Source organism: Corvus moneduloides, chromosome 7 (assembly GCF_009650955.1).
Source record: "Corvus moneduloides isolate bCorMon1 chromosome 7, bCorMon1.pri, whole genome shotgun sequence".
In the NCBI taxonomy this organism is placed as follows: Eukaryota; Metazoa; Chordata; class Aves; order Passeriformes; family Corvidae; genus Corvus; species Corvus moneduloides.
Window position 1 is genome coordinate 8,037,425 of NC_045482.1, and position 24,308 is coordinate 8,061,732.

General features: G+C 41.5%; 5 protein-coding genes across 8 annotated transcripts in view; 3 read left to right on the plus strand and 2 right to left on the minus strand.

The window, feature by feature from the left end:
• The first annotated feature begins 4,658 nt into the window (after nt 1-4,658).
• Nucleotides 4,659-8,679, plus strand: ASDURF (ASNSD1 upstream reading frame). Its single transcript, XM_032115233.1, has 4 exons — nt 4,659-4,832; nt 6,990-7,043; nt 7,582-7,657; nt 8,236-8,679. Exons 1-4 carry the CDS (start codon nt 4,758-4,760, stop codon nt 8,304-8,306), a joined length of 276 nt encoding a protein of 91 aa, XP_031971124.1. The 5' UTR covers nt 4,659-4,757; the 3' UTR covers nt 8,307-8,679.
• ASNSD1 (asparagine synthetase domain containing 1) lies at nt 6,992-12,165 on the plus strand. The gene is made up of 4 exons (XM_032115227.1): nt 6,992-7,043; nt 8,236-9,813; nt 10,715-10,896; nt 11,743-12,165. The coding sequence occupies exons 2-4, from the start codon at nt 8,329-8,331 to the stop codon at nt 12,002-12,004; spliced, it is 1,929 nt and encodes a 642-aa protein (XP_031971118.1). The 5' UTR covers nt 6,992-7,043; nt 8,236-8,328; the 3' UTR covers nt 12,005-12,165.
• On the minus strand, nt 12,131-17,232 carry OSGEPL1 (O-sialoglycoprotein endopeptidase like 1). 3 transcript variants are annotated; one of them, XM_032115228.1, is made up of 8 exons: nt 16,974-17,232; nt 16,585-16,834; nt 15,573-15,960; nt 14,477-14,681; nt 14,248-14,396; nt 13,554-13,684; nt 13,325-13,396; nt 12,131-12,462 (listed from the first exon to the last, which is right to left on the minus strand). In XM_032115228.1, the coding sequence occupies exons 2-8, from the start codon at nt 16,794-16,796 to the stop codon at nt 12,372-12,374; spliced, it is 1,248 nt and encodes a 415-aa protein (XP_031971119.1). In that variant the 5' UTR covers nt 16,797-16,834; nt 16,974-17,232; the 3' UTR covers nt 12,131-12,371. The 3 variants fall into 3 exon arrangements, with proteins under 3 accessions (XP_031971119.1, XP_031971120.1, XP_031971121.1); XM_032115229.1 differs by lacking the exon at nt 16,974-17,232 and having other exon boundaries at nt 16,585-16,967; XM_032115230.1 differs by lacking the exon at nt 16,974-17,232 and having other exon boundaries at nt 15,573-15,955; nt 16,585-16,732.
• Nucleotides 17,233-17,698: 466 nt separating this feature from the next.
• Nucleotides 17,699-24,294, minus strand: ORMDL1 (ORMDL sphingolipid biosynthesis regulator 1). Its single transcript, XM_032115232.1, has 5 exons — nt 24,175-24,294; nt 23,865-23,927; nt 22,620-22,800; nt 20,113-20,264; nt 17,699-19,154 (listed from the first exon to the last, which is right to left on the minus strand). Exons 3-5 carry the CDS (start codon nt 22,791-22,793, stop codon nt 19,019-19,021), a joined length of 462 nt encoding a protein of 153 aa, XP_031971123.1. The 5' UTR covers nt 22,794-22,800; nt 23,865-23,927; nt 24,175-24,294; the 3' UTR covers nt 17,699-19,018.
• The window catches only part of PMS1 (PMS1 homolog 1, mismatch repair system component), a 46,442-nt gene continuing 46,275 nt past the window's right edge, over nt 24,142-24,308 (plus strand). Inside the window, exon 1 of one of the 2 annotated variants that reach the window (XM_032115223.1) lies at nt 24,142-24,233. The gene's annotated coding sequence lies outside the window, so the exon portion shown is untranslated. The remainder of the gene's footprint in view (nt 24,234-24,308) is intronic. The other variant, XM_032115220.1, reaches the window with a different exon arrangement.

Here is a 24,308-nt window from a genome sequence, read left to right on the forward strand (position 1 = left end):
GAAAATATCAGTTGTACATAATATTAAACACAGTACTTACTGTCATGGAGGCACTCCCAACCGGAAAGAGAAGCAAGTCCATAATTATCCATCCAGTCTTCTCCAGACTTCCTAGCTCAGCTTCCAAAAAGCAGACTTACTGGGCAGGTTGACTCTTTACTCAGAGTGTTTTTGGTGCAGTTCTTTTCCTTTTCTCATTAGGCAGAAATATTAGCACTAATCTGATTTTATATCACAATGCCCAATCCAAGGTAATCCAAATTAGGCATTGGTCTATCCAATGTTCCTGAGCAGTTTTAAGCCTCTCATACCCCTGGTCTTTGGTGGCACCAATAGAATAGCTTCCAGCATCCAGACAGCAGGCCCTCCATCTTCATACCGCAAACAAAATGTTTGTTTTGTAAGGCAGATCACTTGATTTTTTAAGATCCCTGAATATTCACTGCTCAAAATGTGTATCTGGAACTCTGATCCCATATTCAAACTAGATGGTTACTGCAGTAAACCTGTGCATTGGTCATTCTCAGCATGTGAGGAACTGCCATGCAAGAGACAAATCCAAATCTTTTAGTTGTGCCTTTCTAAGTGAAACTGGCACTATCCTAACTCTCTTTTAAAGTCGAACAAAGTGCACAACAAATTGTTCTACACTAAGGAAGCAAAAGTTATGAAAATTAAAGGTCAAACTGTCTTCTCAACTACAGCAACATAAGACCAGGAGAAAGGCTCTTGTCTTCAGTTTTACACTGAAGTCCACAGAGTGGACCCAGAAAAGTCTATTTTTAAATCCTCTCTTACTTAAATCATCAGTTGAAAGACCCCTGGGAGTATTTTACAAACAAGCTGTTTGATTCAGCACTTTTAGAAGCTTTGAGGTATGCCATCAGATTGTAAAAACTAATGAGAGACTGATGATAGCTCCCAGCTATTTTGACAACAGTCTTAAAATCCTCCATGTGAAAGTGGTGAAATTCTGCTTTTAATTAGAAAATTAATAATTTTATGCTTGTGAACTACACAGAATTTTTGTGCAAAGGAGTTCTCAGATTGCTTTAACAGTGTATCAGAAGTAAAGAGCTGAAAAAGCTGACTGTACTTCAAGACCATAAGAGTGCTCAGATTTCTTGTTTTACCTGCAGTGACAGGACTTTTAAAGTAGAATGATTATAGGCTTTGCAAGGTTTCTCCTGTAACTGACAATCCAGATACTTAACCTAAGGAAAAAACCTCACAATTTTGCCTAAATTCCAGTATATATATCCAGATCCCTGGCTATATAAATTAACCTAACTCTCTTCAAATCTTGATGTCTCAGACAAATTAGCAGAAGGATTGCCATAAAGCAAACCCAATTAATTTCAACCATTCGAATTTTCTTAGACTGGTATAAATTAGCAAATTACTAAAATATAGGTTCAACTGTGAAATTAACACAGAGATCGATGTTACATCTCAGAATCTACTCATGAGGATTATGATGATAATAATGTCTGAATACAAAATAACCCAAGATCAGAACTGGGGATGTTCCAAAACAGACAAAAACCTACAAAAATGCAATATCTTCTGACTGTGCCATCCCCTTTTAGAGACCTCATCCATCTGTCTTTCATGGCTTGCCCCACTCTTGCTTGGACTGTCTCTGAGCAGCCAGCACAGTTTCAGCTTGCTCTCTTGTGGCCAACATTAGAGCTACAATTGTCCTGATGCTATTCCCTTCCAAAGACCTGCGTGAGTGGTTCTTCTAAAGCATGACAAGTTTCCTCAGATTACAGTCACTTACAGCTGAACCTCATAAACCATTCACACTTGAACCCATAACTGATTATGGTGGCTTAACATGTTACCAAGCATCAGCTGAGAGATACAGAACCAAGTACTTCCAGATTCCCAGCCTGCAGTGAAACACTGAAACTTTGAGGGTCTAAGCCTCCAAGGCAGTATCAGTCCTACCCTGTGCCTCTGACACAAATGTACTGCCAACATCATGAACAGAGGTCTTTAAGACTGACAGTGTTCTCACAAGGATGGCCTCACCTTTTCAGCATGCTTTTAACAGCAGCCTTTTGGAGCCTGAGCTTGGTTATTTAAAGATTACTGTTTTGGCCATGTGTTTGCTAACAGGTGATGGCAACTTCAAAGACCTTCTGGCATCAGTTACTACTTCCTGGTCTTTAGCTATTTATATGACTTGTTGGGTAAATTGTGTTGTTTTGCGTATTTTTAAAGACGTCAGATGCTGAAAAGGTGAGGACTTTAAAAGCCTGAAATATTTCTGGACACTTTTTAAACATTGTATCAGGCATTATTAATATCCAGAAATAATTTTATGCAAGTAAAAAGAAAAACAGTTTACAGCACCAGAGCTGGCACAAGTGCACAGACACAAGCAGAATGACCAGAGATATGTCACTGAATGACATTGCCCGCTTAGCTGTCAGCCAGATGAGCTCTAAGTCACTGCCCCAGCTCTCAGGAATAACAGTGCAGGCACATTGCAACACCAGAATTGCAGCAGCCCTGAAATGAGCTTGGATGGACATGACACCACTCTGCACTGGGAGGGAAAAGGTGCTGACCTTTTCCTTTGTTGAGTTGTGAACACAGCTGCTCTTATTGTGGGTATGACTGTAATTTCAGGAGTCCTCTTGTCACAGGAATCCATTCATTTTAAAAAGGACCTATCAAAAGCCGACTCCATATCGGTAGAAGAATCACCAATTTGTGGTAAGACCAGAAGTTAAAAACGTTCCACATTTGCTATTATGCCTCAAAACCATTATCATCACTCTTCTGAACAAATCAATAAAACTGAGTGATGGATTTTTGATTAATAAACATTAACTGCATTTATTACTGAACATAAAAAGGATAGTCAGTACAGAAATTATACTTTGACTACTGAGTTACTTGATCCTCAACCTTTGTAACGTATGAACAACAAATAAAACACTTGGACAGCAGCGGGTTGGGACTTATTCAGATTAAACAAATTACTCAACAGAACAACAGTGACAAACTACAAAGCGCACTGAGCAATAGCACCAGAACTGATCTGTGTGACCCAGATACGTGTATTTCTTCTAGAATTCAAAGGACAAGCCCCAGAACCCCGGGCAACAACTCCGCAGCAGGTTCAGTTGCTCTGCTTTGGGACTGCTAGAATCACAGCAGCACTGTGCACTGCAGAGAAAAACAGATCACCTCCCTCACCTGTCCCACCACACAGCCCCACATGCAGTTGTGGTGAGGCAAGGCTGGAGGCACAAGTGTGTGCTTAAAGGTGGAGGGAAGAGCAAGACTGCCCTTTTAGGGAAGTGTAACCTCAGTTTCTCTTTCTATTAAAAGCAAATAAGCATCATGTTTGCACATTAGTGTCAAATATTCTTATAGCCAAATTGTCTTTCTTCATCCTTCTACTAGGAGCCAAAATCCTTATTCTTCCTCTACCGCTGCCAAAAATTTTGATCAACATCACAGACATTCCAACCAAGCTCATGGATACAACCAAGGGGCAATCTTGCTCACAAACTCTGAATATTATCAAAATTTGTAATTTGTATGATTATGTGAGCCATAAAGCAAAAAAAGTCAACACTCTTACCTCTCTTACTAAAGTTGCAAATATTTCCTATGGTTCATGAAGATTTGAACTTTATTTGCACTGCAGTCAGTACCACAAAGACCACAAGTGGGATAGAAATCTCATAAAATCCTACAACTGAGCCGTCTGTAAATTTGGATTATGCTTGAGTGTTTAGAATAATTATTCAATGTTTAAAAAGAAGAAGAGGGATAAAAATAAGACAATAATGTATTTATAAAGACAGGTAGACATATGCATCATTGTGTCATATCTATACTAGAATGGAAGAGATGGAGAAATGCTAAGATCATCTTAGCTGGATGATCTTAAACATCCATCTTATATAAAAAAACCTCATAGAATCATAGAATGGTTTGGGTTGGAAGAGACCTTAAAGGTCATCTCGTTTCACCCCCCTGCCGTAGGCAGGGACTAGACCAGGTGGCTCAAAGCTCTGTGCAACCTGGCCTTGAACACTTCCAGGGATGGAGCTGCCACGGCCAACCTGTGCGAGTGTCTCACCGCCCTCCGTGTAAACAATTTCCATCAAGTATCTAATCTAAACCTGCCCTCTCTCAGTTTGAATCCATTCCCCCTTGTCCTGTCACTACATGCCCTTCTAAAAAGTCCTTCTGTATCTTTCTTGTAGAAACAAGTCCTAATAATTAACATAGTGAAACATATGATCCTAATATCTATAAACAGTGTATGATTCATATCTCTCCTGCAATACCTTTAAGCAAACCGCTTAAAAGGGCTTGACAGCCCGCTGCCCGACAACAGCCTGGGGTTACACCACACCAAGCCGGCTCCTTTCCTCTTCCGGGTGTTCCGGCACACTCCACAAGGGGCACAGTTTCCAAGCCTCATTCCAAACATCTTAACTCGGGCCTGTCCCGGGCACGGCGTGACACGGCTCCCGGGAACTCCGTCCCGCCCGGGGCAGCCGGCGCAATTCTGGCTTTCTCCGGGCGGGGGCGCGAGCCCCCTCAGGATTCGCGCCATCGGCTCGCGCCCTTGCGCGCGCTCGGCCGCGCCTGCTGATTGGTGGTGTTCCGCGCGGCCCCTCCCGCGCGCAGGCGCTCTGTTGCGCCCGGCCTTAGCGGCCGTGCGTCGGAGCGTGGGGGCTGTCGCCGCCGTCGGGTTTGAGCGCCCGGTGCCCGCCGGGGCCATGTCGGGCCTCCTGCCGCGGCAGGAGGATGGGGAGAGCGCGGCGCTGCGCCAAAAGGAGGAGCTGAGCCGGCGGGTGAGCGGAGGCGGCTGCGTGGGGCCCTGTTGCCGGCGTCTGGGCCGAGGCGCGGGCAGTCCCCGGAGTCTGTCGCCTCGGGTGCGAGCAGCGTGAGGAAGAGGAGGGCGGGTGCTGTCGGTGACCGGGGCTCTTGTGCCCGGGCTTGTGCCGTCAGGCCCCGAGGGCGTCCCGCGTTTAGCGAGCCCGTGTCGCCTCGCTAATAGCTTGCTTGCCAGATTGGCATTTTGGGTTTTACTGCTTCAAGTTGAGCTTGAAATATCAAGTGAGGCGCAGTGAGATTTTTCTCATAGAATCGCAGAATAACGTGAGTTGCAAGAAACTCCCAATGATCGAGTCCAATTCCTGCTCTGTACAGGACACCCCAAGAATCACAGCATGTGCCTGAGAGCGATATCCAAAAGCTGTTTGAACTCTGTCAGGCTGGTGCTGTGACCACTTCCCTGGGGAGTTCAGTGCCCAGCCACCCTCTGGGTGAAGAACTTTTTCCTGATATCCAACCTAAACATCCCCTGACCCAGCTCCAGGCCGTTCCCTGTGGTACTGTCACTGGTCACCAGGGAGAAGAAATCAGTGTCTGCCCCTCCACTTCCCCTCCTGAGGAACTTGTAGACTGCTGTGAGGTTTCCATTCAGTCTCCTCCAGGCTGAACAAACCGAGTGTCCTGAGCTGCTTCTCATTTGGCTTCCCTGTAGTACCTACTTCAGCTTTATCTGCCCAAAATGTCCCAAGGGATTTCAGCCACAGAGGCTGGTGCTCCTTGTGCATCTGCTCCCTCTTCCCTGGTGCCCGTAGCTTTGCTCAGTATGCAATCTGCCAAGCCCTATGGAACTGCTTTCACTCCAAAAAACCTCATAGCAACCTTCCAGTATCCCAAGGGGGTCTAAGGGGAAGCCAGAGAGGGGCCCTTCATCAGGAACTGTAGTGGTAAGACAAGGAGTAGCGGGTACAAATTGAAAGAGGGCAAATTTGGGTTAGATACTAGGCAGAAATTCTATACTGTGAGGATGGTGAGGCACTGGCACAGGGTGCCCAGAGAAGCTGTGGATGCCTCAACCCTGGAAGTATTCAAGGCCAGGTTGGATAAGGCCTGGAGCAACCACGTCTAGTGAGGTGTCCCTGCCCATGGCAGGGGCAGGTTGGGCCTAGATGATCTTTGAAGTCCCTTCCAACCGCTTAACATTTCATGATTCTATGAAAAAGTTATTTCTATATAGCCATGTTGTATAGAGCCAGTGATGTTTTTGATTGCCTGGGAAGCTGCAAAGCTGGGGCATCACAGAGCTACAGGTTGTCACTTCTGTTGTGCCTAAGTGGCTGGTTTAGTCCATTGAAGAGGATGGCACTGCTGCTTTGCCTGTTGGTGTTGTAGATATAAGACATTAATGTAGCTGCTGGAAAAGTTGTACTTTCAGTGTGCCGTATTCAGTTTGGCTGACCTTGCTCTGTGGCAGCTTCCTACTGTTGCACCAATTCTAGGAGATACAAAAGAAGAACAGAGAAACCCATATTGTTTGCTTCTAACAAAAAGCATTGTACCCTCTGAACAGGTTTTGTTGTAGTTTTTGGCTTTTGCAATAGTCCTTCTGATTACTCTTTAGCATTGACAGCTGTCATTGTAAAAGAAAATGGGAATATCTGCCACATCTCTTAGTGCAGAACAGAGTGGTAAGTCCCACTAATGAAGTTAATGTAAAAATCCAGAGCAATAGAAAGGTTGCCATTGCTCCTCGTACAGTTCTAGAGTATTTGGGTTTTCATTCATTTCATTTTGAATCTGGAGCATACATGTGACTATAAAGTGTATTTTTGAGGTTATGCTGAATTTTGTTTTCTGAAGTTATTCGATGTTGTATTAGTTGTGTACATGTTTTCTCTTCTGAGGGGGATAAATGTGCTCTCTGATTATAAATAGCTGTCAGTACTCTGGCTTCCCGGAGGCTTTTGAGGGTAGGAGAAATACCAATGCATGCAAGCTAACTTGTTTCTAGAGAAGTTAAGTATGTAACTTTTATATTTACTTTGTCTTCAGCGATTCATTTGGAGCTACACAGGCATGTTGCTGTCTTAAAGTATCAGTAGACATGCTCACCACTAGGATTATAATACGATGGCTTGTATTTATCGTTAAATTCAAATGCGCCTTTTGCCTTTCAGATTAAAGAGCAGAAGGTTGTAGTCGATGAGCTTTCTAATTTGAAGAAGAACCGGGTAAGATTTTACAGATTCACTTTTGACTATTTCATTTTAGCAGAGAAATAAAATAGAGACAAGAAGGAAAACAAAATCAGAACATGCTGTCTTTAGTTTGTTTTAATACAGATTTTAATACACATGTGGTCTGCTGTTCCCAGAACAATTTGTCCTGCAAATGATTTGATTGTGTGTACTTGTGCAGTGTAACACAGTATGTTGTTGGGATTTCTTCTTTTTTTATGTTTTGAGTTATTTCATTAAGATGTTTGAGTTGATTACAAGGATTCATGAAGTGTTCTTAATTTTTCTGTGCATTTGTTTAAAATAGAATGTGATCCCTTGTGGATAAGGAAAAGAGAAATTCAGAATTGTCTTGGGTTGAGAGTTAAATGCTTTTGATGGTACAGCATTAGAATGTTGGTGTTGGCAGGCCAAAACTTACTCCTTCACTTTTATACCAGGAGTGTCTCTTTGGACCCACACCAGCTCCTGCTGCAGTGTGGTTCCAGAATCTGCTGATTTGACTTAATGCAGTGTGGGTTTTGTTTTACAGAAAGTTTATAAGCAGCAACCCAATAGCAACATATTCTTCCTTGCAGACCGAACAGAAACACTGTCTCAATGCAAAAGTAAGTTTGCAGTGTAAAAGTATCTCAAATAGTTGAATATTTAAAAGCTGTATTTGTAGCTGATTTCAGAGGTATGTTAAAATGAGAAACTGGCAGCTGTGTGTCAAATACAAGTAATAGGAGAATGGATAATAGAGGCGATGATGGAACGAGCATCAGAAGAGTATAAATTTAATTTTCTGGAGTGAAGAATTGCTACTTCTCTTTGCTTTGATTTGCATTAATAGTGTTGCCATTTTAATTGTCAGTTCCCTCTTCTTACTACAAATGTTTAAGTCATACTGATTATATAGGTGGGAGTTGGCTATTCCCCTATTGCACTGTGGCTTTCTGTGGAAGAAAAAAACCAATCATCCTTGTATAATTAAAGAGGAACATGCTACAGTAAGCTTATATAGCTTGTGTTAGTAATGATGGAACACAAACATAGCACTTTGGTTAATTAGTGTTTTATGTTTATCACTTAAATGGATCAAGTGGCTGGAATTACTGACTTTGTAGATATACTCTTAAACTTATCTACACATAAACCTTCCTGTTTATGAAAATGATTATTTGTATAATTTTGTCTTACACAGATACATTAGATGAGTTGAAGAAGGCACATCAGGAGCTGGAAAATTCAGAAAAGGCTAAAATCAAGAAGTAGTTCCTGTGAATTCCCTGTTGCAATGTGTGGTATTTGCTGTGTTGTTACCTTGTGCAGCCAGCGTGCGATTTGTGATTTCCTTAGTGAAGACATCCTCTGCCATCTGAGAAGACGAGGACCAGACAGTAGTCAACAGTTGATAAAAACTGTGTCTGATCTCTCTTATGAATGTCTGTTTTCAGGCCATGTACTACACTTGAGGGGACTGGTGACTCCTCAGCCTCTGGAAGATGCCAATAGCAATATTTTTCTTTGGAATGGAGAAATTTTCAATGGAGTGCATGTAGGAGACCTAGAGAATGATACTGAAGTAATGTTTCATCATCTGGCTTTATGCAGCAGTGAAGTAGACATTTTGTCACTCTTCTCATCACTTCAGGGTCCCTGGTCTTTTATTTATTATGAAGCACCCAGACACAGTTTATGGTTTGGCAGAGATTATTTTGGTCGTCGTAGTTTGCTTTGGCAGTTCAGTAATGAGGTTGACAGTGCTTTCTGTCTCACATCTGTAAGTGGTTGTTCTGAATCAGGCAGCCAATGGCAAGAAGTCCCAGCATCTGGAATTTTCAAAATTGATCTCAAAGCTTGTGCAACAACTAAATCTTTGTCTTTAACATTGTTTCCTTGGAAGTACAGCTGCAGAGAGAAAGCAGTAGAAAAAACATGCATTAATGTTCTTGACCGAGTGTCAAAAGACTTACCAAACCATGTACGTCTTGTGGGGAATGAATCAAAGCTGTGTCTTAGGGCACCAGTTATCCCCTTAAATAAAACAGTTGCTCAGGCTTCAGGTGCATGTCCAGGATCTAATTTTAGCAACATTAACTGTGTGGTTTCTGTAGAAACCCTTCAAGAATTTCTTGCAGAGGAACACAAGAAAAAATTAGCCTGTCAGTTTATTGATGTTTTAAATGAAGCAGTCAAGAGACGAGTTCTATGTCTCTTCAGAGATCGCGATCAGAAAACAAGGGAAGTTCCAAGCATGTCTCATAAGAAAGCACATGTTGCAGTGCTCTTTTCTGGTGGCATTGATTCTATGGTTATTGCAGCCCTGGCTGATAAACATGTGCCTTTGGAGGAGCCAATTGATCTTCTCAATGTAGCTTTCCTGATGAAAGAGCAAGCTAAGCACAAGGGTACCACTAAAAGACATACCAGCCATGAAGTACAGCTTGATTTGCTTCGTCCTCAAGAAAGCTGTCAGGATCTTGATGCTGACACTGGTACTCCTTTATCTTGCTTTGATGTTCCTGACAGAATCACTGGTAGGGCAGGACTGAAGGAATTAGAAGCCATTAACCCTTCAAGAACCTGGAACTTTGTGGAAATTAATGTAACACTAGAGGAATTGAAAAAAATGAGAAAACAACGCATTCATTACCTAATCTATCCGCTGGATACAGTCTTAGATGACAGTATTGGCTGTGCAATTTGGTTTGCTTCCAGAGGAGAGGGTTTTATTAGTAACCAAGGAGAAGAACTGAAACCATATAAAAGTCCTGCAAAGGTACTGGGTTTTTCTGTTTTGTTTTCTGCCTTACGTTTGACCTCTGAATGTAAAAACAGTTTTGTTGATTCAGAAATCAGCTGGGATCTTTTGCTATTCATAAGGCTTCTGAAATTCAGTGTCAGGATGTAGAATAGTTCTATAATTACAGAATTTGTGTAATTCTAGAGTTAAAAATCACATTCAGTTCTTTTGTCATGTAATGTGCATGGCTTTTCAGTGAACTTGGATATGCAATAATATGAATAGGAAAAAAATAACCACCATCTATCATTTTTGATTCTGATTTCTCACTTCTCTATTCCTGATGGTTTGTGTAGGGAAGAATGAACTGTTTAATTTCAGCTGTTGAAGGCGCAGTAATGGGCCAGATGTAATAGTTTTTTCTCTTGATAACATTTTACTGTACTTACTGAGTAGTGTAAGCCATTTTTACTTTGTGTAATGTAGTTGTTACTAACCCACTAGCTGGTAAAGTAATAGTACTCTGGGTGTACGTTCAGGTGACTATTTACAACATATGACATAATCTTTGGCAATAATTTTTAAAGGCTGGTGTTCAACAAATGCTGTTTATTATCATAGAAACGAACAAAGACATTCTTCAAATATACTGGTGTATATGATACATATGACATTATTTAGATGTTTTTTCTTTGCTCCACTAGCAGTGTTTGTCTGTACTTTTATGTCTGATTGTGAACATGATTCAAGTTACCAGTGACTTCACTGGGAATTACTTCAGGCTTTGTAAATGTGTAAGGCACAGCTCATCCTGATAGGTAATATCTTTAGAAGATGTGTATTAAAATTTTTCTCCTTAAGATGTAGTTAAACATTTAAGATCTGTTACATATTAGCTTGCATAGACTCTAAGATTTCTTATATTCTGTTTTCTTAGGTTGTACTTACAGGAATTGGAGCAGATGAGCAGCTTGCTGGGTATTCTCGACATCGTGTTTGCTTCAGAAAAGATGGCTTAGAGGGTCTTAATAAAGAACTTGAAATGGAGTTAGGTCGCATTTCTTCTCGAAATCTTGGTAGAGATGACAGGATCATCAGTGATCATGGAAAAGAAGCCAGGTATTAATGTTTTAACATGGAGCAAAACTGGTTTTGCCAGTTAGATGCAGTTTTTAACACTCCTAACAAAATCTTAATTGAAACTTCTGTGTGTTTTATTGTCTAATTCTGCTGCAGTTTTGTTAATGTGTACTGTGTTGTGGAGTTGTTGGTTTTGTTTTTTTAAAAAGTGGTCTGTAGTATATTGTGGAAGAGTTACTTAAGGAAATTCAGCAACTTGATTTCCATCTAGAAGTTTTAAGAAGCAGCAACAGATGTAGAAATAGGGAAATTCAAGCTGGCTTTATAATTGTAAGCTAAACAGTCTTTTGCACAACTTTGAAGTGTTCTGGTGTGGACCTTTGGGGAGTGTTTTTGGAGCATGACCATGTAATAGAAGCTGTGTATTACTGTCCATGCAGTAAAGGCACAGTCAATATCCACCACATTTCCTGGCTGTTAAATCTGAAGAGTTGAAGAATCATTTTATTTGTGTTTAATTCCTCCATGCTACCATTAACTTGCAAAAAATTCCTTAGGTGTTACCAGGAGCAGAGGCCACTCAGGTGCATGAAAGGTTTTTTCATGTGATCTTTGTGCCAGAGTTTTTCCAAATCCATTCGTAGCTGCACATTTTCAGTTCAGCACAAGAACACTTGTAGTGGTGGATGTACAGTGCTCTTAACCATGCATGTGATTAGGTGTGAATGCCTGAAATTCAGAATGATATCAGAATTTGTTGTGTAAATCTTTTTGTTTCAAATTTATGGTGTAGTTTCACACAGTCTTTGCATGTGGTAAAGAGGAAAACCAAGACTATTCCTATGAAATTTTTAAAGGGTCCTTCCCCACCTGTATCTCTTTCAGGTTTCCTTTTCTTGATGAAGATGTTGTTTCATTCCTTAATTCTCTGCCTGTCTCAGAAAAAGCTGATTTGACTTTACCTCGAGGGATTGGTGAGAAACTGATTCTGCGCCTTGCAGCCAAGGAGTTGGGCCTGACAGCCTCGACTGTTTTGCCAAAAAGGGCTGTACAGTTCGGATCTCGGATTGCAAAACTAGAGAGCAACAGTGAAAAAGCATCTGACACATGCAGCAGACTGAAGTTACTTTCAGTAGATGAATTATAAAGCTATATTTTGAGATGCTGCACTTATTCTATATGCAAATTCAGTAAATCTTTAAAGTTTTCTTAGAATGTTCAGTCTGGTTTTTTTTACACACTTGGACATAATTATTAAAAATCAGAGTTGTACTTGTGTACGTGAACGAGAGACTCACTATGAATGCATCCTGCGCTTTTATTTTTCTTGTTGTTTTAATACTGAGAATGCTTAGTGTGGCATAGTAACTGGAATCACTTTGGTGATAGCACACAGCATTTGTTTCTCTGATGGGTGATTGTCAACACTTGTAATCCAAGTGCAGTCACTAAACGTAACAGCATTGAAACAGTTCTTATTGAACAAGTTACAGTTGCATTTATTAAGTTACTTTTTAAGATGCCAACCATCGTATCTTTTTTAATTTTGGCACCTTAATGGAATCTTCTTCAACTCTTCTTGAAATATCAATTCCAAGGGGAGCTCTAGAAAACAAAATTATGAATTTGTTAAAAATTAACATCATCATTGCCGTAGCACACAGATGTACAGCTTCACAGACTTTTTTTACAATTGGCATAAGAGTCAAAGTATTTCAGTACATTCCCTGCACTTCTAAGACTGTGACCATTAAAATGATCTGTCTGAAGCTGTACCTGGAAACATCTTTACACTAAGGAAATATTTGCATTTTTAGCCATTCCAAACTCTAGAAACACAGTTGTGATTTCAAAGCCATCTTCTGGGGCTGTTTTATTTAGATTCTGATTTTAGTTGATAATTTATTTTATATCTCACTGATGAATGCAAGACACACTAGAGATTCACAGGTATCTCCTAGGACAATATTAAATAATGTATTTTCTACAGCAACTTAACCTTGGTCTTTTATTCTCTGAAATATATACAGCAAATTATTTTTGAAGTAGGATATTTTATCATTTTTCATGTGAAAATTGATACTTTTTTTTTGTATTGAGCCCATCAAGTCTGTTTTTCTGAAAAGGGAAAGGGAAAAAACCTGAAAAAAATCCTAAGTTTAAGACCAGCTGGTACTTTTGAAATATCAGCATTTTGTTTGGCCTTAAGCCTAAGATCTACACAGTCATAATAGGAAAACACATAGAACTGTTGCGAGATATGGTAAATTAAGTTTCTGAGCCAAAATGAACAAAAATGCCAGCCACGATCATTTGTATTTAACAACTGCCTTGGAAAGTAACTTTTAAAATTTGTATGTGCTGCAAAGTCACTCCTCAGCAGCTTGTGCCTCTTCATCGTGACCTCTTCCCCTTTCACTGCCCACAGCGAGCAGTGAGGAAAGAGACTGGGACTGCAGTCACTTACCTTGGTTCGTAGCGGATGCCATCAGTACTGTGTAGAACCCCCAGTCCTGCACGTAACCTTTCTATGCCATTCCTGAGCAAGAAAGCAATTACATTAAAGTGTATGTCACAACTCTGAATACGAGCACAGGGTTCAGTCAGCACACAAAGAGGTTCCTGACTGATTCCTCTGGTTCCTGTCAACTTTAAACAACATTACAGGAGCACATACAAAGAGAAACAAATCTTACCATGCAATCATAACACCATTATCAGTGCAGAGTCTTGGAGGAGGACACAGTAAAGCAAAATCATTTGCATCTGCCAAATTCTGTAGACCTTTTCGGATGTACTGATTACTTGCAACTCCTCCTGATACAACCTGACAGCATTCCAAAAAAAAAAAAGGCATTAACTCAAAACTAATGATGGGTCACACACAACTAGCATCCTGTTCAAAAAGGGGTTATCAGTTGAAGTTCTAAAGACAGCAATAAATGCTGCATTTCAAGATTAAAACATGCCCGAAAAGAGCTAAGTGAGCTTATTATGCTAAAAGACATTCCTGAGGCATGTCAGTCTAGTGGAAGGTGCCCCTGCCCATGGCAGGAGGGTTGGAACTGGATGATCTTTAAGGCCCCTTCCAAGCTAAACCAGTCTATGGTTCCACTGTAACTAGAACAGCTGGCAAGTACTGGGGACCACAATGTCAAATTATATGGCCTAAATTGTTATGGGAGGTTAGATTAGATAGTAAGAAAATCTCACTCTAGCTTGAAACCCAGCTAAATGTTTATATGACCATTACTTCAATCCTGGTATTTTAACAACATTAATACCTTCAGAGATCTTCCTCACCTGTCAAGGTAGAAAGTACAGTAAGGCATCTGCATCTTCAAATGATGTTATATAGTCAGATATAAAAAGGAAAAAAAGTATACCCACCAAAGTGGCATTTTTTGATGGCAATATGCTGTTTTTGATGCAGAACAGCATGGCTCGGTATGTCCTCTGGATAATATGAACAGCCACCGCATGCTGTACAGCAGCAGCAACATCCTTAACACAGGACAGGATCTCACCTTCTTGAATACCTATAAAAATATATCATCAAAGGGGGTTCCTGAGTGTAGGTCATCAAAAGCTCAGTTTGTATCTGACTGCCTAAAAATACCTTCTTCTTTTTCTTTTTGTACGATGGCATTATTGACAAGGTTCTGAAGTCCAGAGAAGGAGAAGTTGCAGTTCCGATAGTGCTGCATGGGCAGTCGGAAGGTGAGCAGTTCCTGGCTCCCAGTCTGAGCCAAGTGTTCTATGGCCTTCCCCCCAGCCATGCTGTGGCACTCTGGGTGCTTTTTCAGTGACAATCTTCGTGCTACCTAAGGAGATGGTAAACAACAGACTTGGAATCAGTTCCTCCTGGAACTGCATCACTGTACTGTAGTCCACAGAGTAAAATGTGACACCAAAAAATCCAACCCAATGTGAAATTACAAACAGGGCATGGTAAGAATAAGATGTAACACCAGCCCAGCAGGATATATTTTTTTCCTGGAGTATTTAGAAATGCAATTCTAGAACAATCTGAGCAAACATAAGGATCAACAAATTTTGCAGGAAACATTAATTACTCCATTTTCAAGCAATAGGAAACACACAGAGACTGCCATACTGTATTACTAGATACACTGGAGAAAAGTTGGTTTCTGTTTTCAAAAATCCTCTTTCTGACTCCATGCACTCCCCCAATTCTTTAATTAATATGTACGAATACTGTTTAAAAACTTTGTGTCTGAGAACAAAGCCATAAGTGACCAATTTTACAGACTGTACTCAGGGACTCAGAAAACTTAAGATTCTGAAAGCCAAAACACACTTTTCAAACTGTAAAAACTAAAATTAATAAGAAATGTTTTAATATGCATTGTTTTAAACCTGACAGCATCCTTCAAGATACCTCTATCAATCTTCTCAAATTAATACAACTTCTCTGTATAATCAGTATCTTTGAAACTTCCAACATCAGTTTTGGTTCTGTTGCCTATTTGCTAAAATATAATTGATGTACATACATTGCAATTGATGCTTTGTGTTCATTTTTAGCAGTCTTTTGTGTCTTAAATCTATGGTACTTCAAAGTAGAAAAAAATGTTACATAAAACTCGCATTGAATTGCTGTCCTCGGGTTAATGATAATACTACCATTATGTAGTATAAATGCAATAATAAGAAGAAAACAACTAAGAAAAAGGGAGGAAAGAAAATATTACCTTATCCAGCATGTCACCTGGTGCAATGTCGATGGACTGTCCAAGCAGGAGGAAATTTGAAACTCCTTGTGCTACTGCCAAGAGACAGTGGCCTCCAGAGATTAGGAGAACTAAGAAGGGAAATTCCAGGTGATGTGTGAGCCTGATGGTCAGTGCATGAGCCTCCATGTGATGGATGGGGATGAAAGGCTTCTGGTGCCTGTTGACCAAGCTCCGGCTGTACTGCAGCCCCACGCCCAGGCTCAGAGCAAGCCCCGGTTTCACTGTAGTCGCCACAGCCGCAAGCTCGACTACAGAAACGCCACCGGCACGAAGGGCCTCTTGTACCACTTGCTCGATGTTTTCTCTGTGAAGCTGCTGTGCCACCACGGGAATTATTCCGCCTGTTCTAGTAAAACCAAGGAATTACAATGCATCGGTACTTCATAACAGATAGAATGCCATAAAAATAGTTTTCAGGCACCTCTTAACCTTGTCTATCCTGCCTGTTTCCTTAGTGCATTCTCAAATGCACTGTCAAGAGCACTGAAGAGAGCATAATTATCAGTGGAAGGTCAGAAAAGGATGTAACTTTCCCTTTTTTGGTACAGATGCTTTTTAAATGTATCTCAACACTGTTCCAAAACAATATAACTTAATATTCACAACCCCTCATTCGTCAGTTCATGTTCTTAACCACCAATGCTTATATTTGATTAATTTTCCCTTTAAAAAGTCAAGACATTTGGTGATTTTAACAGTAGCAATGATTTCATCTTTTATTCAAGCTAGAGAAGTAATCTCTCTTTGAACGCAAATACTGGAGAAAACTTGTTAAATGCATGGCATTTCTTTCCTCCCCCTTAGTACTATCTCGGGCAGTATGTGCTGTGGCCCAAGCGATACATCTTCACACCTACCCACCACTTACTGAGTCTTACAGAGCAGGCAAGACTTCTATAAAGATGATCTAAGTAACAATAACAATAAAATCGTTATTGGGGCAGAAGCCTTGAGAGAAGTCTATTCTTACTGTAAATGAACATCCTTCTGACAGTGCAGTGCTTCTCCAAGAACACAGCCAGCTTCATCCACCACAGCAGCGCCGGTGTCGTCACAGCTTGTCTCTATTCCCAAAACCAGTCTTCGAAAACGCTGCTTTCCAGAGTGAGCAGAACTGCTCCTCAGACACGCAGCTCGGCCGTGCTTAACTGACTGCAAAAGGCTTTTGGCAATACTGCTCATTGTTTATAATCTACCTGGTGGTTACGTCTAGAAGAGAGCTGTACAATTTATTATTACTGGAGGGTTTTCAAGCACGTGTTCTGCTGATTTTCTGAAGAGCTTTGGAAGTTATGAACGGCCACACATGACATTTAACACCCTAAGAAAAAATAGTTGGGAGGTAATGTCTTGTTTTACCTGAATTACGTGTTAGGAGAGTTCCTCACCACGCTTGCTGGTGGTGCCTCTTGCAGCCCTAAGGGAGGTCACAGCCCGTCCGCGGCCCGCAGCAGAAGCGCCGGTGGGTGAGCGCTGCTGTGCAGGCAGGGCAGGGCAGGGCTGAGCTGGCCGCTCTGCCGCTTCCCGTCACGGGCTCGGGCCCATCCCCGCGGATCCTCGTCCCGCCCGGCCAGGGGGAGCGGCGGCCGGAACCCCCCGCCGGACGCCCCGCCCGCGTCGCGTTGCCCCCGCGCTGCCCCCGTGCCGCGATCCGCCGCCCCCGCCGCCCCTCGCCCGCCCCGCTCCCGGGCTCGGCTCCGCCCCGCCGGGGGCACGGGGCGGTGCTCCGGGCCCGGCGCAGCCGCCGTGCGGGAGCGCGGCCGGGAGCGCGGAGCCCTCCCCAGCCCTCTGCAACCCAAGGGCTTTGTCCAGCCGCCTCGAGGCACCCGGCCCCGCGACCTGCGGACACTAAATTCGGGCCATGTCGTGCAGTCCCTGCCCCTCGGCAGCGACAGTCAAAGGTAGCACAGACTTGTGATGGCCATTATTTAAAAATCAGCCACTTACCACGTTCTGTGCAAACAACACAAAGTACTAATTACTTTCAATTGCTAAAGAAAATTTATAACTCATTGCTTTAACAGCATCTTTGTCGCTTAAGTAAATAGCCAGAAAATACTGTAGCAAGAAAATAAGTACACAACTGTGGGCTTGTCTTTTTTTATTTATTTTTATTTTTTTCCAGCTCACTGGCTGCCACTGCAACCAAAATGTAAATCAAGTCTTAAATGGAGTCTTCTGTTAAATCTGAGCCGGTTTTGGCTGGCAGACACACGGCAGACTTCAGAATTCATCCTTTTTGCACAACAGGGAAATAAGCGCTCAGAACTGTAGATGTACCTCCTTCACGCTAATTCCAGAGCTGATTATATACAAGATTACCCCGCGTACTACACAGTACCCCTAAAACACAGCGTTCCTCCACATTTCCAAGACATGCAAGTTATCTATACCTTTTTCTGCAAAAGCATAGTTAGTCCATGTGATTTGCCTATTCACCTACTTCTAGTTCAGCTTCTATTCTAGCTTACAACCTACATAGTTTCCCTTACGTGTTCTGACACTTGTTCTGTAACAGAGCAGCTTCTCCTACAATAGCAGTAACCCCTTTCCCCACCACCTCACAGGCCTCTCAGCTACTGAGAAATAATCCATCAGTCAATATCAGAGAAAACAGTCAAAAATCCACACCTAAAAAGAAATTCCAATTTTTCAGGATGTCCCATTTACACATAGGAAAGTCAATATCCTGGTAAGCAAAATGAAATAAACACAACAGTGGCAACTTGTAAAAGCATACATAAACTGAGCCATCGAGTGGATGTGGAAAACCCCTGAGCTGGCAGTTAAGGACTTTCTTCAGTCACTGTGACCAAAAAAAAAAAAATTTAAAAAATCACAAGAACAGAGAAGGCAGGAATTATACCATCAATTTATGCTCGCTGTCACAGTACTTACTGTGGGACAAACTTTTACGATGCAATAACAAGCACAACCACCTACAATCCATACAGCAGAAACTACCTAATTTCACTTAATATAAGAATGCGGCCTCACCAGTCCTTGGCATCGAGGATTCTGGATTTATACGTAAGGTTACCACCTGCATTATGGATGAGGGGTATTTGTGAAACTCTGCTCTCCATTTCAGCTGTTACTTACAAGCCACTTGCATCAGCCACATGTACAGTCTTAGTGGGGATTAGGCTTTAGAGCTGGGCCTGCCCAGTTCTTCATGGAAATCTTTCTGCTACAGGTTTCCAATCCACTTTGAAGTATTTGAAGGCATCTTATAAAGCCATTTTTCATCCCAGACAATGCTGCAGGAAGCAGGAATTGTATCTCAGATGTAAAAGCATCTCTCCCTGACTATGATGAGATACTCAGCACAGCAGACTACTCGCTTCCTTCACCTGGGGAGCAGCAGTAGCCATGTCAGGGACGGCTAGTGTTGAACCTTCTGCTTAATATTTATTGATGCCAAAGATTCGAACCCCATGCAACTGTGGCAGCTTGGGGATAAGCACGGTCAGGAGAGAGGCTGTGTTGAGGATAAAATGTGCTGGATCATACTTTGTATAGAAACTCGTCAGGAAGTACCTGCAGGAAAAAAGGGAGCAAGCTTAGTGGATGGCAGCCTTGTCTAAAACACACACAAAGCATAGTTGAAAGAAGTGCTTTAGTGATCAATAAGATTTTACTGGTTAACGACATCTATTCCTGTATTAAATATCTCACCAGAGGTTCTAGAATATCTACAGCAAAATTATGGTCTAAGTCTCTTCTTCCATACCTCTCAAGGTGCTAAAATGTAACTCTTAGTCTACTATTTTCTTCCAGCCCTTCTCACCACCTTATTTTGAGGAGTTATATATATTTTTTCAGTTTCTGTCATGTATGAGCCAACTTTCTAAACATGATGCAAGATCTTCCCTCCCCTCTCACTCTGCCATGTAAGTGAACATGTAAATTTCCTTCAGGGACAAACAGAAAGACTTTTAAAATTGGATATTAAATATGTATCTGATTTTTCTTAGTTACACGACCACACTTTTGTCAACAGAGACAGGTGTGTAGAATTTCTAAGGCATTTACATAGTTAGTGTAAATAGAAGACAATATGTACAAAGCAAAACGGACAACAGACCCCATTCACTGAGGACTGATACACTCATAGCTCACAAAATGGTTAATAAACGCTGTCACAAAAGCAATTAGTTTAGATTTTCAATATTTATGACTTCACAATCTCTTAAAGAACTTCAAGACTTAACAGTAAGTTTTCCTCACAGCATCTCTAGTCTTTAAAACCTGCCCCATTAATAACTGTTTACAAACTTTGACTTCAGTATGTGGAGTGTCAAAAGCAGCAGAAGAAAGATTGTTGATTACACAGCCTGTAAATAAATACTCCCTACATCTGCGATGTAGAAACAAACAAACAAACAAGAAAAAATACACAGGAAATGCTTTTAGACTGTAAATTGCAACCCATTACGTTGCAGCTTTTGAAATGGCTTTATGTGTCAATTCATCTACAACACAGTTTTGAACTCACAGAATTATAGGAGAGATTGTGAAGAACTTCCTTGAAGATGTGAATTGTACTCCATAATCCAGTTGTTCCCAGTGTGTTAGTAGCCTAGCTTTGCCCTGATCAGGTGTTTCAAAAGGAGTTCCCTTTACTGCATGCAAAAACACATACATTCCCTGGGGAAAATAAAAAGTGAATACAGAGGCACTTTCAGTAGTATTTTTAAATAATTGCTACATTGTTCAGTGCATTATAAAATTAAAAAAAAAAAAAATAGAGTGAGTGAATTCTCACCCAGAAGAGCTGCTAGCCTGTAATGACAAATTATTGAAAAGGAAGGAAGAGACAAGAAGTGATTTATCCGAGATTGTGCAGTCGTTGGCAGAGTCAGAATTAAAGCCAAAGTCTGTGTGACATCCAATCCACTCCCTTGCCTTCTACATTAACTGGCAAAAATACCATTAATTCAACAGAATTTCAACAAGCACGCTAACAAGTGTGGGGCTGCTGATTTGTACCACCATTTTTGTAGCACAGTGTGAACTGAGTGATAAGTAGAGTGTGCACAAAGCAAAAATCTAACTACAAATACTGACAATATCACACGAATTCCTGAAATCTTTCTCAGCCCCCTGCCAGCTTCAAATCCTTAGAAGCTGACTAAGCCTTCTGCTGAATACCATCTGTCCACCTCTTTGCTGCTTCTCCTTAACCACACTGGACTTTCTCTGTGACTGTTCCTGTTTGATGGGAACATGCCATGTCTGGTTTGTTCTGAAAGACCAATTTGGGCCTCTTGGTTTCAAATAGGGGACTACATCCTCTTCCAGTTTTAAAAAACACTTGTTTTCTATCAAAGAGTGCACACCAACTCCAAGCAAGAGTCTCTATCAGAAAATATCAAAGATTTTCTTCCCTTTCTTATATACTAGAAAAAATTTTATAGAAAGCTTTATATAAAAAAAAAAAAAAAATCACATTTCTTCCAAAGTCTTATAATGGAGGCAACATCTCAGCAAATCACTTCATGTCTCCTTCCACCTTTTTTTGGAACAGCCTCCAGACCAGAGCCCTGTGAACCTAGGACTACTGTTTTTTTTTTAAATTCATTTTTTGATTCATGATGTTTGCAGTGTGTCAGTTTTAATAACCATAAAGACACTTCTATGACTGTTCCAAATGCTTACTACACATTTTATTTCACAGTGGTACTTGCAGAAAGAACCACCAAAAATGCTTTCAAGGTTAGCTAAGAGTTTTCCATTAGTGGAAATCCAAGATGTTTTTTTTTTTTTTTAAGTCAAACCATTCAAGGATTTGTTTCCAAAAGAAGTGCCATTTAAATTCTGAAATATCCAAAAGTGCAATTTATACTCATCTTCCAGTGTTCCACTACAAAACTACTTGCCAGTGCATGCTCTCATCCCTGTTGTCATTACAGCTACTTGCAATGAGTTCAGTAAGGCATGTGGGAAATATTTAGTAATACTTGTCTCTGCCAACATCTTCTGAAGTCAGACATGTCTGATGTTGTCAAAGATAACACACATAATGCTCTAATCACAGTTCCAATTCCACCAGTGGTTTAAAACCTATCCTTAAAACCAAAAAGCTTAAATAAAAATTTACATTCAAGAGGATATTGTCCATCCTCAGTGAACTATCCTAAATAAGGAAGGAGCTATCTTTTTGTCAAGTCTTCTTTGCTGGTAGTGTTAGAAAGCTGAGTTAGCAAACCTCAGGTCTGATGAAAATTTCTGGGTTATGGCCCTCTTTTCTCTAAGCATGGTAGGACCAATATAGATAGCATTACTTTAGGTGATTACAAGAAAATGATAGCATCCTGGGGAGAGGAGCAGAAAGCAGCTTACCAAATCTTTTGCATACAAAAATCATCATGCAAATCACAACTCTCTGAATAACAACTGGTTTCAGGGCTGGGGTCAAAGTAGTCTAGTTTATCCCACTGCTTTCAAGCTGATTTTTCTAACATCGTGTATAGTGACAACACTGTATGCTGAACTCATTCTGAGTTATGTAGCTTGGCCAGAAATCTAAGCTATAAGAAATAGAATACAAATACTTCTCTTAAAGTAAGGTGCTAAAATTAAACATTTCGGGATGCTAACAGATTTATGTGGAAAAATTAGTAGATAGTGTCCAAGAATTAAATATGTGATAATTTATGGATTCAGCACAGCTCTCTAATAATATACAGAACACTGTAAAAGTTGGTTGGCATGACGATTTTATGTCTGCAACCTTCCAGCCTAATTAAATGCTATTTAAAAGAATACATAACTACACAAAGAATATTTCAGGTCTTTCATGCTTAAACCGAAAGTGGTCATGTATCACTCCTCCTCCCCAAAGCAGCCAATCATTTGTGGATAGGCCAAGGATAGGTGGTGATTTGGATAGCAGGATCTCATTGTTCATACAGACTGGCTATTTTCCTCTTCCCTTGCTACTGAAAATAAATACATAGGAACAACAACTTTTGAAATCCTGTTCCAAGAGAGGGTACTCACCAGGTTGTGAATGACATTTGTTAAAGTCCAGGCGACAGGGACACTAAAGAAGGGAATGCTGAGCAGGACAATGTGCAGCATGCCAACTCCAAGCGCGTATGTCAGCCACATTCCACGGCTGTTCATCACCCGAGTGTTTGGATTTACCTCGCTGTGGGCAACTCCTACGTTCATTTTTACCCTATAAAACAGATCTGTTACAGAGGAGTACTTAAATGCAATTTTCAAATGTGGGAAAAAGTTGCTTTAAAGAAGCAGGTCTGGAGGGAACACAGTGCATGAACCAGGATGTACCTCAAGATCTTCAAACTATGGTTTATAGAGAAATCAATACAAAGGGACAGTTGGGAACTGTTTGTTTAAAACAAGTCCAAACAAATAAAATTCACTAGCCTGCTGCAGAAGCGACATTTTAAAAAAAATAGTAAGCTGTGATGTCAGAAGCTGAAGTTGCAAAACTGTAAGAAACCGAGCTAATAACTTTTGTCCTCTGAATTAAGTTCCTCCATCCATGACAATATCCAAAGTTCTTTTGCTTCCTACATCAATCTTCCTCCTCTTTCTTGTTCATGTAAAAGTTAGTGAAGAATTCTGCATATACCAACTGCCCAGCCACCTACTTCTAGAAAGAACAATGAAGGAGTAATCTACACCTCCTTTTCTTGAAGCAAAGTGCAGATTTCCTCCCCTCCCCATCTATTAGTCTTCAGACAGACATTTCCATCTTTTAAATCCGGCTGAAATTAGAAAACAGATTCAAAAGTTTTCTAAGCAACAGACCCATGCAGAGATAACACAGGATAATTTCGTATGTTGATATATTCAGGAAACTGACAGAACTTACCTACAGTGCCACTCTCGTCCTATTGCAGTAAAATTTGTAATGATAATTAAAAAAACCCCTAACCTATTGCTTAGTTCAAACTCACGTCATCTCTGAGACTACGTATATTCATTTGTGGGACTGGGATGAAGGTTTTTTTTAGCAATCATCTGAATCACAATACAAAAGCACTATTTAATCAGCAAAAGCAGCTTGCTTTTGGTAAGAAGTTTGTTTCCGACACTTACTTAGTGCTGTACAGAGTATAAAGTAAATATAAAATACCCGACTATTCTGAAATATTAACAGCAGTAGACTAAAAATAGATACGATGAACCCGAACCCGAACCGGGGCACTGCCGACATTAATTAGTACCTGTCGCAAAGCATTGCAAGCCGTGCACTTGCAGGGGACGCGTTACCTGAGATGGGCGACGCGAGGCTGTTCCTCTCTCCCTGGGATGCAGCACCCGCCGAGCCAGTACCTAGACAGACATCTTGAGGTGACCCACCATCCTTTCCCGTTCCACCCCACGATTCCAGCCCGATCCGAGAGGCAGCTCGCTGCACCGCCGCTTTTCCTCTGCCATCCCTCCCCTGCCGGCCCCGCTCCGTCGCCGCCGCCCCGGCCGCGCCGCTGCCCCAGGCCGCCCGTGCCCGTGGCCTTCTCTCCAGCCCCGGCGCGCAGGCGGCCCCGGCCGCCCGTCCCTCCGCCCCCCGCCGCGGCCCCACCTTTCCGCAGCCCCGCGGCCGCCGAGGAGCCGGAGCCGAGCGCGGGGCGCCGGCCGCAGGTAGAGCCCGCGGTGCCCGTGTGCAGGGCCGGTCGGGAGGGGAGCGGAGGGGCCGGGCGGGGCCGGGCCGGGCCG

Bases quoted from the DNA above. Each gene is read 5' to 3' on its own strand.
- ASDURF (XM_032115233.1), top strand. From the start codon at position 4,758: ATGTCGGGCCTCCTGCCGCGGCAGGAGGATGGGGAGAGCGCGGCGCTG. The intron at 4,833-6,989 runs GTGAGCGGAGGC...TTTGCCTTTCAG, and splicing joins AGGAGGAGCTGAGCCGGCGG to ATTAAAGAGCAGAAGGTTGT. The intron at 7,044-7,581 runs GTAAGATTTTAC...TTTGTTTTACAG, and splicing joins CTAATTTGAAGAAGAACCGG to AAAGTTTATAAGCAGCAACC.
- OSGEPL1 (XM_032115228.1), bottom strand. From the start codon at position 16,796: ATGAGCAGTATTGCCAAAAGCCTTTTGCAGTCAGTTAAGCACGGCCGA. The intron at 14,682-15,572 runs GTAATATTTTCT...CCATCTCCTTAG, and splicing joins CAGGTGACATGCTGGATAAG to GTAGCACGAAGATTGTCACT. The intron at 13,685-14,247 runs GTGGGTATACTT...GAATGCTGTCAG, and splicing joins CATCAAAAAATGCCACTTTG to GTTGTATCAGGAGGAGTTGC.
- ASNSD1 (XM_032115227.1), top strand. From the start codon at position 8,329: ATGTGTGGTATTTGCTGTGTTGTTACCTTGTGCAGCCAGCGTGCGATT. The intron at 9,814-10,714 runs GTACTGGGTTTT...CTGTTTTCTTAG, and splicing joins CATATAAAAGTCCTGCAAAG to GTTGTACTTACAGGAATTGG. The intron at 10,897-11,742 runs GTATTAATGTTT...TATCTCTTTCAG, and splicing joins GATCATGGAAAAGAAGCCAG to GTTTCCTTTTCTTGATGAAG.
- ORMDL1 (XM_032115232.1), bottom strand. From the start codon at position 22,793: ATGAACGTAGGAGTTGCCCACAGCGAGGTAAATCCAAACACTCGGGTG. The intron at 20,265-22,619 runs GTGAGTACCCTC...TATTTTCCCCAG, and splicing joins CAAATGTCATTCACAACCTG to GGAATGTATGTGTTTTTGCA. The intron at 19,155-20,112 runs GTGAGTTCAAAA...TTTTTCCTGCAG, and splicing joins ACAATCTCTCCTATAATTCT to GTACTTCCTGACGAGTTTCT.